Below are 17,367 nucleotides of genomic sequence, written 5' to 3'. Positions count from 1 at the left end.
ACAGAGGCCTCTAAGATGTTTGCCTTTGACCCCACAACATCGGCGGTGTCGTCTGAAGTGATGTCGCAGCCGATCATCATGGCTGCCATCAGACTGGCATCGTATAGTGTTCAGCGATAAGTTCCGCTTCACTCTTGAAGCAGATGACCACCGTGTTCGTGTCTGGAGAGGATGGTGCGAGGGGTCCCAAAAAGCCTTTGTTTTACAAAGGTATACAGCCATAACCCCTGGTGTGATGGTGTGGGGCACTATTTTTTATGACAGCAGGTAATCTTTAGTCATCCTCCATGTATTTTTAACAGCTCAACGATATGTTGATACCATCCTGCGGCCGGTTGCATTACCCTTCATGGCATGCCATCCTGGGTCCATTTTCCAGCAAGATAATGCCAGGTCGTATACCGCTCACATATCTCTGGACTGTCACCGTGCGGTTGATATTCTAACCTTGGCCAGCAAAGTCACAAGACCTTTCACCAATTGAGCATATCTGGGACATGGTAGGCCACCAGATTCGGGCAACACAAAATATCACAGATCTGGAGCGACAACTGATGAATGCCTAACAAAATGTGTCATAGGATGACATTAGGAACCTCTACCACTCCTTGCTTCGACGAATTCAAGCATGCATTGCCACCAGGGGCGGTTCGACCAAATATAGGGTGCGGCAGAGAAACTACCTTATTTTTAAAATGAATAACACAAATGGCATAAGCGATATCAGTTTAATTTTTTTCCAAGTTATAGAGAGACACTTAAAGTTTGTTTTTATTATGGTTTAAAAATAATATCATTAAGGTGGCCTCCGTTCTGGTCAATGCATCGAGATAATCGAGTTTTGAAGCTTCTTTCCACTTTTACCAGCATATCAACGGGTATGTTGTTGATAGTAGATAGCAGCTTGAATATTGTTTGTTCTTCAGTTGAGCTAGGGTCTCTGGATGTTAGAGATTTTAGACAGCCCCACAAGAAGAAATCACATGGGGCTGAATCAGGAGAGCGCGCTAGCGACTGAGGATCGCACCGTAAGGAAATAAGGCATCCAGGGAAATGTTCTCCATAAAACCATGGTCCAATGATGCCTATTCTGGACAATGCACACCAAACAGTCACACATAATGTATGGAGGGGCTGCTCATGAAATTCTCGGGGAATTCGTGCCACTCCATTACCGCATGTTTTGCTTAATGCATGCTGCAAATGGAAAGACAAAAATGAGCCTCATAGCTAAAAAACACAAGGGCATCATGAGGCATATTGTTAAGAATGGCTTTACATGCATTTTTTTTGTGAAAGAAAATCACGTGGATTAAGTTTTTGCAATTTATATGGATGAAAATGCAGTATGCTGAAAAGTACGACTCCACAATGAACGCATGCTCCTCTCTCGTCCACTGCATAATTGGTACTAAACCTACATGACATACAACGTTAGATACCGCTCTTTATAACGAGCGCCACCCCACCCTTTTCGGAATAAGTGTCACTAGATGGCGCACATTTCAAATAAGGAAGTTCTCCTGCTGCACCCTGTACTAATTCGTACATTAAATGGGTGATTGTGAGCCGTGAACAGGTACTATGACCTTGATTTTTTTAATCATTTTATTATCTGTGTATGAGCTATACACATATTCAATTTCATCACAAACAACCACTTTCTTCATGGTACTTCGATATTTTTGCCAAAAAGTATATAATTTTTTTCAATTAAAAAATAAAAGCATTCGTGCGATTCAGGTAAATGGACATTTAATGCACTTAGTCCAAAGTAAAACAAGCTTTTTAGATTTTTAGCAAGCAAGGAATTCCTATCATTAATTCATTCACAGCATAAGCAAAAGTAAAATTTACAGACATTAAAACTCGCAAACTCGGTAAAACACTTCTAGAAAAAAGAAAATCTTTTAAATATGGTGCCAGTTAAAACTTTATATATGACACAGTGTGGCATAAGTCTCTATGATCTTATGTATTAACTCAATAGTTTGTCAGTTTTATATCTGAGGCAGTCAGCATTTCAAATAGCCAAAGAAATCGGAGAGCTCCCAAGACTGAAGCTAGCCACTATTGGGATCTTGTGAGATGGTTATTCCTGGTATGTTAATACTTTCTTAGACTAATGACTTGTGCTAATTCTTGAACACCAGATCATTTTATGTATTTTTAACTTAAAATCTCTAAGTTGTTAAGGACAATGTGGGCTATTCAACAATGTTGGTTTTGTCTTTGACTATGGCATCAGTAAAACTTTTATAGTACATCATTCTGTTGTAGAAACTTATGGTGGTTGATTTAAATGTGGTTATCTGCTTGGGAAATTTGACAGAACCTCAGTAATAATAGGCTGCACATTCCAGAGAGTACTTTGTACGTATGAGCTTCATATCTCTGCCCTTGTTTGTGGAATTCCTTGAGGGGTAAGAGCAGGCACACCTGATGCAGGACAGATCATGTCTGCTACCAGTTTGAGCAAAGTGACCAGATTAGTAGCAGTAGCACTGCAGAGGACCGCTGTGACCAGATTTGATCTTAATATGCAAATATTGTAGGTGTATTAAATCTTCCTTGATTTTTCAGATTTGTTGAGTTATACAAGAAATAGAGATTTTCTTGCATTCTACATTTCAACTTTCAATAACTTGCAAGACACTTATAATATTCAAACCATGATGAGTGAGCTTATGCAATTTCAGTATTCAATGGCAAGCTGTGCCTGATTTACTTTGAGTTTGTGATCTTCTGGAAGTAAAAAGGAGTGGTATTTTTTGTAATGAAATTCTAGATAGGCAGTAATTACTCTACGTGCTCTTTATAATTCATCTTGGCATCATAGTCTGACAATTTTGAGTCCCCCAGCATTTTAGAGAAATTTCTCCATTTAATTTTAAATATTGGAATTGCTCAATATCTTCATCAGGGTTTACCTTGGCCTTTGAGTCCAAATTTGGACCATTAGTAGTCTGATTTGCAACTGAAAACTTCTCCATTAGTTCAACTTCAGTAGAAGGTAAAGTCTATCATTTTGGGCAATGGGAGGAGCTACATATGTAGCATCTTCATTACAAATGGACAGACATTTGGAACTTTCAGCTTTTGTTTTCCAACAGTAAAGTCACCTTTATGAGCCTTCATTTTGAATTCATTATGTGAAATTTGCTCCAATGGAATATATCAATTCCTCAGTTCCAGTTTTTCATCACTTTTATTCATTCAGATTCATATCTTACAGCTCCATTACATGTCTTATAGAGTTTGCATTCAGGCTGAGGACTGAAGTTGCAAGTCCTATTTTCCTGCTCAATTTCACTCGCGAAACCCATCTGATTGGGAACTGTGATATAAATTTGCTGCTCGTTAAATTTATTCAACCCATCTCTGACAACACAGAACTCAAAGTTTTTGAATTTCATCTGCAGTGAGATTTCCGTACTCGCTCATTATACTTTCTACACTGGAAATTAGGACAGCCATAGTCTCTCTAAGGATATCGATAATGAGAATAAAAAGAAGAAACGCCTAAAATCTCGAAAACAAAATCCAGGTTATCCAAAAGGTGAATGGAACATAAATGCCCCAAAGATCTCACTTAAAGGTGTCCTTTCCACAGAAACACACATGCAAATTCAGTAAGGACATGACTCAATTCTGAAGCTTGAGATTGGGGATAATTAGCAGGCTACAAAAATTCAGCAAAAAATAAATTGTAGTGAGATTGCAAACTATAGCAATTAACAGCAATAGTAACAATATATTTCGAGGCAACATGATCAAGAAATTAGTGCTGAAAGAATGGTGCAAAAAATTTTCCCATTCCTGTGTAGTAAAATTGAATGCCATTGGATTGTTATTACTTTGACCTTGATGTTAACCACTTTTCATTGGACTTCATTTAATAGAATTAACATAAAGCAATTTTTTAGAGTTGCTCCTCTAATTCCTCCTACCATTATAGATAAATATATCAAAATGGGAAAGATCTAGTGCCATTAAAATATTAAACTAAATCTAGATCAAAATATAAAGGACACAATATACAAGTATAAAGTACACAGTATATAAATATTTAGCTATGTTAGTAAATATTGAAAAAAAATTCTGATTAATGGATAAAATCCATTACCATCAAATTCTGTACCTAAAAGTTCTCGATTTCCTTACATCAAGAAGTAACAGGAAATAAATTTTGACATAAAATATTTAAATTAAAACACCTACTCTTATTTCCAATTTTGATATAAAAAACAGCAAACTAAAAAAAGCTTATAGAAAATTTGAAAAATTAATATTTTTTTTTTAAATTACAAATGACAAAATTTTAATTTTGGGGTGAAATGTTTTGAAATAATGACAGAAAATTTAGCCAGATGAAAAAAAAAAGGGATCAAAATAGCAAAATAATTGCTGTTCAAAAGTATAAAAGTTATTTAAAAGTAAAGACGCAGAAAAATTTAGTTGTCTAAATGACACAATAAAAATTTTCAAAAAATAAATGGTTCACATTATTACCTTTGGCGTAGGTTTTAATTGAATGTTTCCTTTTTTAATGGCATCAATCATTTCAAACATTGCTTTCTGATGTGGATTCTCAAAAATTGCTGTATAAAAAGTAAAAGATCAATTTACTTTTGTTAAACCTATTAAGCAAATTGCAACAATAAGAATTCTGCTAAGCAATAATCATTACCATCTTTCTTTGGAGATGTTCGTGATGTTTTCTTGCTTGAACTGATAAAAGTAATGAAAGACCTGCAATAAAGAAAAATATTTGCAAAAGAAATTTTACATTTTTCATATAGTACATATGAAAATTAAAAAAAACAAAACTTTCTAGTTTCTGTGACCTCTTTTGTTAATTTCTGAATGCTTTAACACATAGAATCAAAACATGAAACCTCACTCAATGGATTTCTCAGCAGATTGAATCAAAAGTCTCCCAATGCAACTGATTTTAGAAGTGATTCCCCACTAACTGATACTTAATTTTCCCTCCTCCCCCCTCTTTTCAAATATTTATGCATTTTCATTATGTTTTTTGCTTGTTTTCGATTTTATTTGTTTCATTGCTGCATACTAGTTGTTTTTTCATATAACTTGCCTCGAGAACTGCATCTTATCATGGAAAATATACAGACTACTGATGCATTAATTCAGATAAAGATAATATGCAGCTTCATTTGAGCAGCTATACAGTTAAAAATTTTCATTCGATACTGACCAAGTAAGACACTTTCTGTCAGACAACAGCAGCAGCAGCAACAACAAGAGCAGTACTCTTTCAAGCCAAAAATCATCTGTGTTATTAAGGCTGGAGTTCAGAAATTTCTAGAGAAAAATTATCATCACCCACATTTGCATGAAAAATTTCTTTTACTTGCCAACCCTGTATGAGGTATACATGAAAATCATAATCCATACACATCCTCGCTCTAAAAAGCAGGAACACATGCTATGCAAGAAGTAAATAGTTAACATGCACTAGTAATGGAACACTCTAAAGAAATTTGAGATGTCAGTCTTTCAATGAAAAATGAGCTCAAAATAAATTAGTGAATTAACATTACGTAACAGGGGTGGCTATAGTGCAATTCTTGCAGATAAATGGTGCAGCTTTTATGCAGATAAAATATATATGAAATAATAGTTAACCAAAACTATTCAGTGTATTTAAAAAGTTAAGAAATGTTTCTTCCCATTTAAAACATTAAACAACTTTAAAATGATGTAAATATGGATTTGTGAGTTTTGAAAAAAAACGAGTTGCAGGTCTCGAACCTTCCCAATTTTCAACATATTAGCTGTTATTAGCATGAAGTTTGGCCACCTCTGTTATATAATGACATAATCTGAATGCTACAGGAACTTGTGTTTACATGAGGGGAGGAGGGATAACGTACCCAATATGTAACAGCTCTGTGGATTCCTTTTTCTTTCTAGATTAAAATGCAACTTAGGTCTCCACAGAATATTTCAAGGCAACATGGTGTCAACAGGCATTCTTGCCAAAAATCAATGTACAAAATAAGAATTTTGTGGCTAATTTAGCGGTTTTAAGTGTTATATTATTTGGATGTTAGTGTTTCCATTATCAAATGAACAGTAACATTTTTCAACCATGCAACCAGAGAATGGACAACTCACACCCATTGCATGAACTCTTGTTGCAGATTATTGAAAACAGAAAGCGGTGTCAATCCTAGCAACAGCCATTTCATTTGCAGTCAGCCAGCATGTCCTTTCTGTTACTACATTCTAATCGTCAGTCTCAAAATTTAAGCTTTTTTCCTTGCTGCACAATTCTGCAATCCTTTTAAACAGTGGCATTTTTGCAGTATAATTAAGCTACTATACTGGCATTCTTATAAAATAAATTTGCCTTCACAAAACACATTCTTTTCTGTTAAAGGCATGATGATTCAAGCAGAAGAGTTTTCTACTGCTAAGCTACTCAAATTTTCTTCACAAAAATGTTTCCAAATCTGCTTATGGTTTCATTTGACACATGCTACCTGGTGGTGAAAATCTGAATATTTTGCTTCTAAATTTCCTTGCCCACGGTCTGGGCCTATGTACCAAGTTTCATGGAAATGTATTCATTACAACACTCTCCAAAGGGCTTTGGGTAGGACCATTTAAATTCCAGCCACCTGGTATGTAGCATCTGCACTTCTTTTGCATTCTTTGCAAAAAACTATGTACGATTTTAGATGTAATTGAATTTTGTTCTGTTCCAGTTAACGTAAATCTTCTGAATAAGTGTATCGAATGAAGAAGAAAACTTGGAAGTTTTATTCCAACTCAGTGTAATATTAATTATTACAAATGTAACAGAAACAAGAAACAAGAAAGCTGTTGAAGATAGCTAGAGATGAACAAAGTTTATTAACTCAACTTCTCCTCACAGCACATTGTAGTACAAAAGGCAGCAATTCAGCTGCAAATTCGCTCACTGAGCAAAGGCTAAGAACAAATTATTTTGATTCAAACCGAAACTTATCACTGAATATACTAACGTAATCTAAATTAATTGCATGAATCCAGTGGTTTTTCTTTAGTAAAGTACACTAGAATATTTTGAAAATATCATTCCACTTGGTTCCAAGCTCAAGAGAAGCCACTTCTGCAGACTTCCAATATGTCATTAGATTTGGTGAGAAATCAACAAATGTTGTCGGGTTAATGTTAAAAGCCGGTAAACTTTAACAAGCATTGTCTCTGATTCAGTTCAAGTTTTTTACAAATCCAACAGGTATTTACATTGAATTGTATTTACCAAGTAAGCATACATAGCATAATTACATGAACCAATTAAACCCACACAATACATAAAATTATTGCACACAAGCTAAAAGTATATTAAATGCACAAAATTATAAGGAAATAAAACAAAAATACAGAAAATAAAATATACACATGTAAACACAAATATGTACACAGATTTACAACACATTTATTGCTAAAGATGTACCTGATTTCAGATGTATTCCAATTCAGAATGTTTCAGAATTCAGAATACGAAACATTCATGATAAACCAAAGACACATCTTCATGAAAGACAAAATTCGGTCATTTCTTTAGTCAAAACAATCTAATACAGTCAGAACTTCTTACACGTGCAATTATACTTTCAAAGAAGAATGTGGAATTTGATTGCTAGAGCAACATAAAATTTGAGACTCTTTAAGCATGTTAGTTCTAGTAAGCTAGAAATGAATAAGAACTCTGTTGACTCCTGGCACAGCAGTGGTTTTAGGTTGATTGACTGCCTACGGTGCTGAAGGGAGAAAGTGCTACACTGAATTATTAGCATTCATTGAGAACACTAAAAATATTCTTTGGACAAGTTTGTTTTTAGTGACTCACTTTCCTTCTTATTCTTATTTTATCTATGACTACAAATTTCATTCCTTTTAGCCCTACTAACATCTTTGGTGACATTTCAAAAGAATGCACAAATAAATACAGTTTAATTCACTCTTCACTACATACAAAAAACTGCTGCTGTTCCCAACCTATTTGATAAGCACCGTTTTCAGTTGCAACAGAACTAAAATTTCCTGTCACTCTAATGATAGTGACAGTGACCTCAGAATGTTCTTTTTTGTTTTATCAAACTTAAAAATCTCATCCAAACATTTAATATTATTTTCTTATGTTTGAGTTAGGTAAAATAAAATTTCTGCATATTTTTGATTTTATTTGTATTATGTACTTAAATATTGAAGAAAAACGTTTTCAAGAATTTGTTAATTGTTTTCCTTTTAATCTTTCATATATCCTCGCTTCTAAAAACATAAAGAAAAGATTAAAGAGAAACCTTATGTATCCAAAAATCATAAGAGATGAGAAAGAAAAATTATTTGAACAGTTAAGAAAAAAAATCTTTGAGAACTGATAAATGCTTTAGAAAAAAATCTCAGAAATGCTAATGATAAGCCTGACTTTGACACTGCAATCTACAAGTATTCAAACACTGGCCAATATTTCTGTTTTGTTAGCAAGAAAGAACCATTCAACTAAGATGACAAGTCCTTTCATTATATGTGATGGCACATAACATACACAGTCACGAAGTGCCAAGCATAATATTTTCACTAGAACAATGAGCACATCTGAGCATTCTTTTGATAAGTGTTTAGTGATAATTCTAATGCAGTTCAAAGTTTCAGTGTATCAGATGTAGCTTCATGGCCAAAAGAACACAGTAATAAAATTACAGATCATATTATCAATGTGGAGCCCTCCAGTTTTTTTTAATTTGGTTAATTAGTTTGTTTCTTTGATTGTTCCTTAGCTTTACCGGTTTGCCAGTATTGGCAGAAGGGTTTATATGTTTAGGTTTAAGTTATCAACTCACTATTCTAAAATTCCTTTAAATGGTGAAATAATGCAGTACTGCTTTTATTCAACTCAGTTTCATTAAAAAAGTTAAACTAGTTAGATTCAATTTAGTATATTCCGTCTGTAAGGAAAAGTGTCTACGATTCTTTAACAATGCTAAAAAACGTCATTTTAAATCTCAATTTGGCAAAATCAGTAGGAATTCAATGAACAAAATGTACTCAATACAATAGGATTTTCTCATTGTCAACGAGAGTATATAATAGGAAGGTAAAGTATCAGTCAAGTAGTCAAACACTGACATACTGCATGCTTTTAACACCAGAATGATAAACTTCTGCATTTGAACTAGGGCAGGCTACCAGACAATATGTAAATGTAATGATCTGAAGCAGGGCTTAATTCCTAAAATTAGAAGTGCCAGAGCTCTATGAAAAGTCTCCAAGAAAGGCAAACAAAATAACATAACTAGAAGATATGTAAATAATTTATATATTTATTGATAAAAATAGTTAAATAATAAATCAGAATACCAGAGCTCATCTTATTAAGGGCTTTGACTGAAATTAGTATTTTACTGAAGGACTGAAAAGCACTGGAGTAGGGCTCTAATCAAATTTAAGCCCTGACCTGAAGGCTATAAATGATAAGTCATTTTTATCCTTACACTCTAATCTCATGCATTTGACTCAATGCAACACTGACACTGCCTCTAAGACAGTGGTCTTTAAACTGTGTTCTGTAGAACCCTGGGATTCTAAAGTCAAAATAAATATTTGAAAAGAAAATTCTTCTGCCCTCACACTAGTTGACTAGTGTTTATTAACTAAAAAATATAAAGATACATTTAGTTAGTTATCTTTGAAATGCAAGCTGACCCTACACACTAAAATATAATGCAAGGGTAAGTAGCACTTGGAGCATAAGTTAATGCTATTAATGAGTAAATTGGGTTAATTTTATGTTAACATCTCTGATAAAAAATACAATGCTTTTCTTTAATTGCTTTCATAAAATATCTATAACATATTAATTTACTTTAAATATTATTTTAGGATATACGTTTCTAAAGAGGGATGGAGTTTCCCGAAAAAACCTTACAGTTCTAAGGGTTCCACTAGTCGACGAAGTTTGAAGACCACTGCTCTAAACCTTTTAGAACATACACTGCCTTCCAATTTTGAAAAATAAAACTTCACTATATATTTTATATATACATATTCAGATAGTGTGTTTATCATACTAATTTTGTTTTTTAGTGTTCGTTTAGGTTTTATGGGCTATTGGGTATGTGATACAACAATTTCTTTTACAGAAATTTAAAAAACTCAAAACTTAACTAAAACTTGTGAAAATTATTTTTCAGCTTACTTGCTTTTGACAAGTTTTGCACTCAACTTTACAAAATGGAGGGGTGATTTGTATTCTTAGCACTCTTAACTTTCTTTCGTCAAATAAGTCAAATTAAGACACAATAACATGCCGAACAAATACTAATTCACAAGTCAAACAACAAAAATCAGCGTTATTATTAAATATAATGCTGATTTTTGTTGTTTGACTTCTGAATGGTAAAACCATCGAAACTAGTCCTGTGAAAATTTTGAAAATATAACGCTGATTTTTGTTGTTTGACTTCTGAATAAATGGGTGAAACTTGGAATTCCTAACTTCTTGCTTCCTAAGCCCATGAAATGAATATATGAAGGGGTAAATATGCTTAGCATGCATATTTGCCCCTTCATTATATGCCTGTCCAGCTATATGTTGAATCCTTAATTCATAATTTATTAAGAGTTTACTAGAAAATTAATTACACGAACCTTCATCTATAGTGCCTGATACTGAATGAAATAATATAATGCAGCATCAGAAATGCTGATATTTACGATTTCTAATATAAATGCTTAGTATGGTTGGAATCTAGCATATAACTGAGAATTACTAAAAAATATTTTCCTTTTTTATGAGATCTTTAATTTTCATCTAAATGTCACTTGCCAAAACAGATATGATTTCATTTAAAAAATCATAGCCTAACTGATTAGCTACATCATTCTCCAGTTGAGCTTGTGTTATGCTATTACAAAACTGTGAATGTTAATAATCAAATTTCATCAACTCTTTAGATAATTTTAAAGAAGTTTTGTTTCATATAATTTATTAGTTTTATTTATGAAACCTAAGCACTGTCTTACTGAACAAACTGAACAATTAGACTTATCCTTTAAATAAAGATTTGCCTCAGTACTATTGTAAACACTAGTTTTCTTTGTCAACTATGCACTTTTATCAAGGCACAGTTTTCACATATTTTTTTTTAATAATTTTATGTATGTTTCATACTAAGATAGTGATTCCTCTCTAATGCGAAAGCATCTGAGTACCTGTTTGTTTGGTTTTGAAACATATTCTAACAAAAGTAAAATACATTACTGGATGTAGTATAATACAGTAAACAAGCACACCAAGGAATATTTTTGACATTTTTATTTCACTTAAACTTTCATGTAGATTTTCTCTATAATTTCATAACTGCTAGCACATTTAAATTCAACTAAATGATATTTCCCTTTATTATATGAAATGAACTATTGGCCACCTTACGGATTTCTTCATCTGCACATGCTTGCAATGCACACCTACTAGAACCAGTCCTGGGTCTATTGCAAACTGAGTTACAAAATTTCTGCAATATCCTAAGCATCTCATAGTATATTGTTTAGAGGCAATATTTAACTAACTTATACCAATCAATATTTTTCAAATCTCCTTTTCTTTCAAAATGGCAGATGTATGTTTGAACAGTATTCAAAGAATTGAATAACCTATAATTTGGATAAGGTATATTAAAAGCACATATCAAGCCTACTAATTTACATAACACATCCAAATGAAAGATACCCAAAATAAGATTTATCTATGAAAATATTGTGGATAATTCTGGTTGATGAAGGGAAGCAATTTTTTTCACCTTGCCCATAATAAATGATTCAGAGTTTTAACCTGGGCACCACACACACTGATTTCAATGCACTTCAAAGAGGCCCAGCAAGCATCCAGACTGTAATTAGATTTCACAACCCATACCACGAAAAATTTTCTGTGTAACATATTATTGTTTGTTATGGTAACGAGTAGTTTCCAGTGTCAATTTATCTTCCATTTGCATTCTAAAAGCATTAACAGACTTCAATTGAACTAGTTATGACATGGATGCAACTTTTTTGTGCAGAGACCACCCTTTTGAAAAAAATTTTGTAGATGCTGACAAAGCTACAATCATTTTTTACAGAGGCTCATTCAGCTAAAAAATTTCTTATCAGCCTCTATAAAAAATTTTTGTACACAAATAGCTTATGAATGCCAGTGATTAGCACTTACTTCCGTCTGGATTGATGGCAATTTAAAGCACACACACAGTCATAAAAAGGGAGTGCCAAAATTTTATAAATGATGTTATTTGAACCTGTATAAAAAGATTTAAACATTAAAATGCTAAAAAAATATAGAAGTATTCATTCAACCATATTAGTTCTAGACAATTATTCCATTTCTCACATCATATCTCCAAACTGCGATCAGTCCAACATTAAACCCACTGAACAATTAAGTTAAATTTGTGATGGCTGCTACCTGCTACCATCTTTCACTATAAATGATGAAAATCAAACTCTTTCAACCACACACAATGTTCTTAGGGCATAGTAGTAAAAAGAAATCCATTGCATCAAGGTAACACCCACTACCTATTTGCTCATACAGCCCAGCGCAATAAAACCTTCAATTACTGAGAAATTCAAAATTTCTTCTGTCACATATTTACTCCAAAAAGATATCAACTTATATTACTTATCTTTTAAAAACTGAATTATTGCATGCAATCAAAACTTTTGGATCAATACTCTTATAATAACGTCTTTCACTCCCTCTAAAATAAATATTATCCGCGATAGAAATTCTTAGCACAATATCAACATAGGACACAAAATACTGAAATCATTATACTGTACATTTCTTTCACATAAATAATTTTACATACTCTACCAAAATTAGTATAGCTATAATAATAAACTTAACTGGAAAACTCTCTAAGATGACTACCCATAATTGCAGCTGGATTTGCTCTTCAATGTAGGTGATCTCTTTAGAGACCAAAACTTTTTATAATGTTCAGTTATGAAATGTTTATTATACTGTCAGGAACTGGAAACTTTCAAAAGTAGTCACCATGACAGGTTTCATAAACTGGCAGCAGAAGAAAATGTCAATAAAAATATGTTTTAAATTATATTTAACAGTTTTAATGTTCTAATAAAGTGTTATAAAATAACAACATACTAATGCTTAAACAAGGCAACTAAATATTTCTCAAAATCATGCACTAAAAGATACCCAAATTTCAGTATAACTTAAGTAAAGAAAATGTGAAACTGAATTTACCTGATAGGTTTAAAAAGAGTAGGAGGAGGAGGTGGTGGTGGAGGAGGAGGAGGTACAGACTTAGAACTTGAAATTTCATCATTAAGTCTTTGAACTTGGCCCTCCAGCTCTTCAACTAAGAGAAAATAATATATTCATTATAAGCCAAAACTGTAAAATTAAAATCTGTAAACTGATACAGAAAGGATAATCAGTGATTTATGTTACCTCATACCTCTTTTCAGAAGCCTCACATTTTCCCTTTCATATGAATGTAATTGCTGCTGAGCCATCTCTAACATTTTTGGCAAATGCTCACAACCATTTTTTTCGTCAAGAAGTCTCAGTTCTTGCAGATTTCTAGCCTAAAGGCAACAAAAGCTTAGCAAATACATTAAGAGCTTACTGTAAAAATGAAATAACAAAATGCTGATCAAGAGAAAGTATACAAGCAATTCGAAACAGGATTTGCAAAGTTTAAAGAAAATTAAATCCATGCTTTAAAATATCAAGGAATAGAGCACAAAATGATTGCAATTTTAGCAAACATCTCATAGTATTATAAATAGCATCTAAAGATAGAAAGAATAAATAATTTAATAATGGGTTAGGTTAGATTATTTAAATATAGTAAAACTCATGATGGCTACCTGCTTTAAGGGGAAAGATGCCTTTGTGGAAGACTTTCTAAGACTTTTTAGCTCATGTTCACATTGCACATGGAGAAAACCATGAAAATCAACCATGCAGCCACCTGATTTCCCTGGGATTGAACCCAGGTTGAATTCTAATATTCAGTGGTCTTAACTATTTACCCACAGGTGGACATAAGTTAATAACTTGTGTCCGACCAGCAGATATTTGTGATTTACATACAATTACACATACACAATTTTACACGTATACTTAAACATATTAAAAAAACTGAAATAAAAAGGTACTAGACTATAAAAAGATACTTTATTATATACTAGAATTTAGTACAGAACATTAGATCAAAAAATAAAGTAAATGCTTTCGAATGAATTCTGAAGGAACCATTGACCCTTTACATGCAATATAGATACCTAAATCCTTATCATTTATTTTAGAATTTAAAACTTGCCATTCATTATGTTATAAAACTTAATTTTTATCTTTACATTTATGTAATTTTAAAATAATTTTAAGACCTGTAATTTAGGATCAACAAAAGTAACAATAAGTGTTATGAGGTGAAAGTTTATATGCATACGGTTATTACACAGCTCAACAAAAATAAGGAAATATTTTACCTTACCACTTACAAAAATATATCGAACCTTATTTCAGGGAAGTTATTAATGCATATGATGAAAACAATCACATGTATAAAAGAAAGAAATTACTCATTCTTTAAAAACAGCAGAAATTAAAAATATCAGGATCTTGATAGCTTACGTATATTCTTATAAAATTTTAGACATGATGCTATATATTACAAATAACCTATTACAGTAAGGAAAAAAACCCACTTATGAAAGAATGTTGCAAATGAGGAAATTTGACACATACAAAAATGGGTGTCCTGAAGAACTGATTTGAATTTCAAACAATTACGTATGTTGGCAACTACTTCAGTAAAAGAAAAAAAGAAGTAGAAGAAAACAGTTATTGATTCAAGTGTTTTGGCAACAAAGAAAAACCAGCCAAAAACCATAGAACTAGCATTTTTTATTTAGAACTTTAACTTAAACTCAAACTCAATTTTTGGGAGTTTTAGAATCGGCTGTAACTGAATATTGTTTAAATCATTATCCTTGTAAACTAAAAATGTGAATAATATTATGTCAATATAAAACTAAGTCATATCTATGATTATTTCTGCATTATGAATAATTCACGAAAGAAGACATTAGTTTTTTTTCTAGCATACTTTTGGAATGTAATCCAGCATCAAGAAAATCATCAAAGGCGTAAGTCTTGAAATTTATTGAGCCCTTATATTAAAAGATTTAACACAAATTGGAGTATATACTATTTCATTTAAAAGACACAATTATTTGCAACCTTCTGATATAATTGTCACAATACATACCCATTCATTAACTGAATTTGCAGGGAGATCAGTAAGTAGCAAGATCATTATTTTAAGTTTTATAATGATTAACTTGGAGTGATGTTGATTTACTGGATGCTTAAATGCTGTGCTGGTGTACTATGGACTTTGTGATATTGATTAAAGTGAATTTTAAGCCTAAACACAAAAGTGATAATGGGTATTCACTTGATTACTATATTTCACGAGTGTCCCCCGAAACCATCGTGTGCACGAAAATGTCCCGAAGAAAACAATGCAAGGCAAAAACATTGAGGTACAAAACATCATTGGAGAAAAGAAAGCAAAGAGTATAGCAGTTCTAAAACATCATGGTTCAAAATATTGTCGTCGAAAATAACGCGGTTAAAAAAACCCACACAGTTTAAAAACATAGTCATCGAAAATAGCATGGTAAAAAATAAAAGTACATATAAATCATCGCATGACGATAACATCGCACACATGCGTTTTGAGGTTTATAAAAGATGTAAATGCATGTTTGCATAATGATTTGGGAGTGCAAGAAGGAAAGCGAGATTCTTTTGCTTCTATATTTCATATTTTTGAATGAACTAATAAATTGTTGCTGAAAAAATATTAATAGAATAGAAATAGAAAATTAATAAACACAGAATATTAATGCAACTTATAGAACTTAAAAGAATTTTAAATTTACATAATTAATTAGCAAATGTCATTTATAAAATAACCTTTTTTTACAAATTTCTATTGATAATTTTTTATGAAACATAGTCTAAAAATGCTTAGAAAAAGGATGATAAATAACTGCATGAGGTTACCTCTATAAAAATTACTTAGTTAATTATAACATTATTTTCTTTCACATTTGTTAACCTGATGTTGTTTCAGTAAAAATCATATATTGTTTTGTTTCAGTTTATTCTTAATGTGTTAACATTTTCATGTATTAGTGTGCAATCAATTTTTTTGGATGTCTATTTGATAGTTATGACAAAAGTAAGTTACATAATATGTCAGTATGGGATTTGAAAAACGCATGTGTGCAATGCGATGATTTGTAGGTACTTTATTTTTTACAACGATATTTTCGATGATGATGTTTTTAACCTGCAAAGTTTTGAACAGCTTTATTTTCGACGACGATATACCAGGATGTTTTAGAACTGCAATATTTTCTCTTGCTTTCTTTTCTCTGACGATATTTTGTACCAGGATGTTTTCACCTTCCGTCGTTTTCTCCGTGACGTTTTCGGCTGTTACCGTCTCGCAATTTCTCCACAAGAACTGATCTCAGAAATGTGTTGGTCTAGTTCATGTGTTTTGCCAAAAAAGTAAGCTGCATAAACTGCTTTTCTAAATATTGTTACAAATTTTGCACACATATGGATAATCTTAGTAAAATTATATGTGAAATCGTTATATTTTTTCCATATAACGTAAAAAGAAAACCTAGAAGGAGGATACTCTGTCAGAAAATTAAGAACACAGAGTCAAGTCTTTTTAGCTGGCAACAGTTTTGGTGCCTAATTTTGTGACCAAATTTGACAAGAAATGGACAAAACTCGGCAACCATTTGGTAGCATTTTGGTTCGATCCCTGCATCACTGCTATAAGTATTGAACAACTGTAATTGACTTCATATGTAACTGTACCCAGCCCTAATATGCCTTCCAATAACTTCGAGAAGCAGAAAATACTAGAAACTATCTTGGCGTCCGGGTGAAAACTATACAAGGCCGGAAAGAGCATCTGCCGTCAGTAGTTGCTGTGAGCTATTAGTTCAGAGTATTGAAAGCTTCGCCTTTTAGATATGCTTTGCTTGCGTTTTGTTTAACGTTCTTCGTAGTTTGAAGTGTAACTACTGACTGTACTCTGTAATATTAATAATACCTAAATTTTATCAACCTATCATCGGACGACCTATGTGCATTCAATCTATTGCAAACCTGTATGTATGCAACAATATGCTATACCATTTACAAAATGCTGTAGCAAAATTTCAATGGTGAACTGTAAGGCAATATAGATGTCTCATGATTTCCCCACAAGAAATTATCTC

At 32.3% G+C, this 17,367-nt stretch overlaps 1 protein-coding gene across 1 annotated transcript in view; it reads right to left on the bottom strand.

The window, feature by feature from the left end:
* LOC118185704 (uncharacterized) overlaps window positions 1–17,367 on the bottom strand; it is an 89,262-nt gene that overhangs the window by 17,102 nt on the left and 54,793 nt on the right. Inside the window, exons 12-15 of the mRNA XM_035355592.2 lie at window positions 13,503–13,632; window positions 13,289–13,403; window positions 4,691–4,752; window positions 4,513–4,601 (exon numbers count right to left, since the gene is read on the bottom strand). Coding sequence (XP_035211483.2) covers window positions 4,513–4,601; window positions 4,691–4,752; window positions 13,289–13,403; window positions 13,503–13,632 — 396 coding nt within the window. The remainder of the gene's footprint in view (window positions 1–4,512; window positions 4,602–4,690; window positions 4,753–13,288; window positions 13,404–13,502; window positions 13,633–17,367) is intronic.

This window comes from Stegodyphus dumicola, chromosome X2 (assembly GCF_044657685.1).
Source record: "Stegodyphus dumicola isolate Sdum_Otavi_A_Nest chromosome X2, ASM4465768v1".
In the NCBI taxonomy this organism is placed as follows: Eukaryota; Metazoa; Arthropoda; class Arachnida; order Araneae; family Eresidae; genus Stegodyphus; species Stegodyphus dumicola.
The sequence above is the reverse complement of the archived record's forward strand: the minus strand, read 5'-3'. Positions and strand labels throughout refer to the sequence as shown.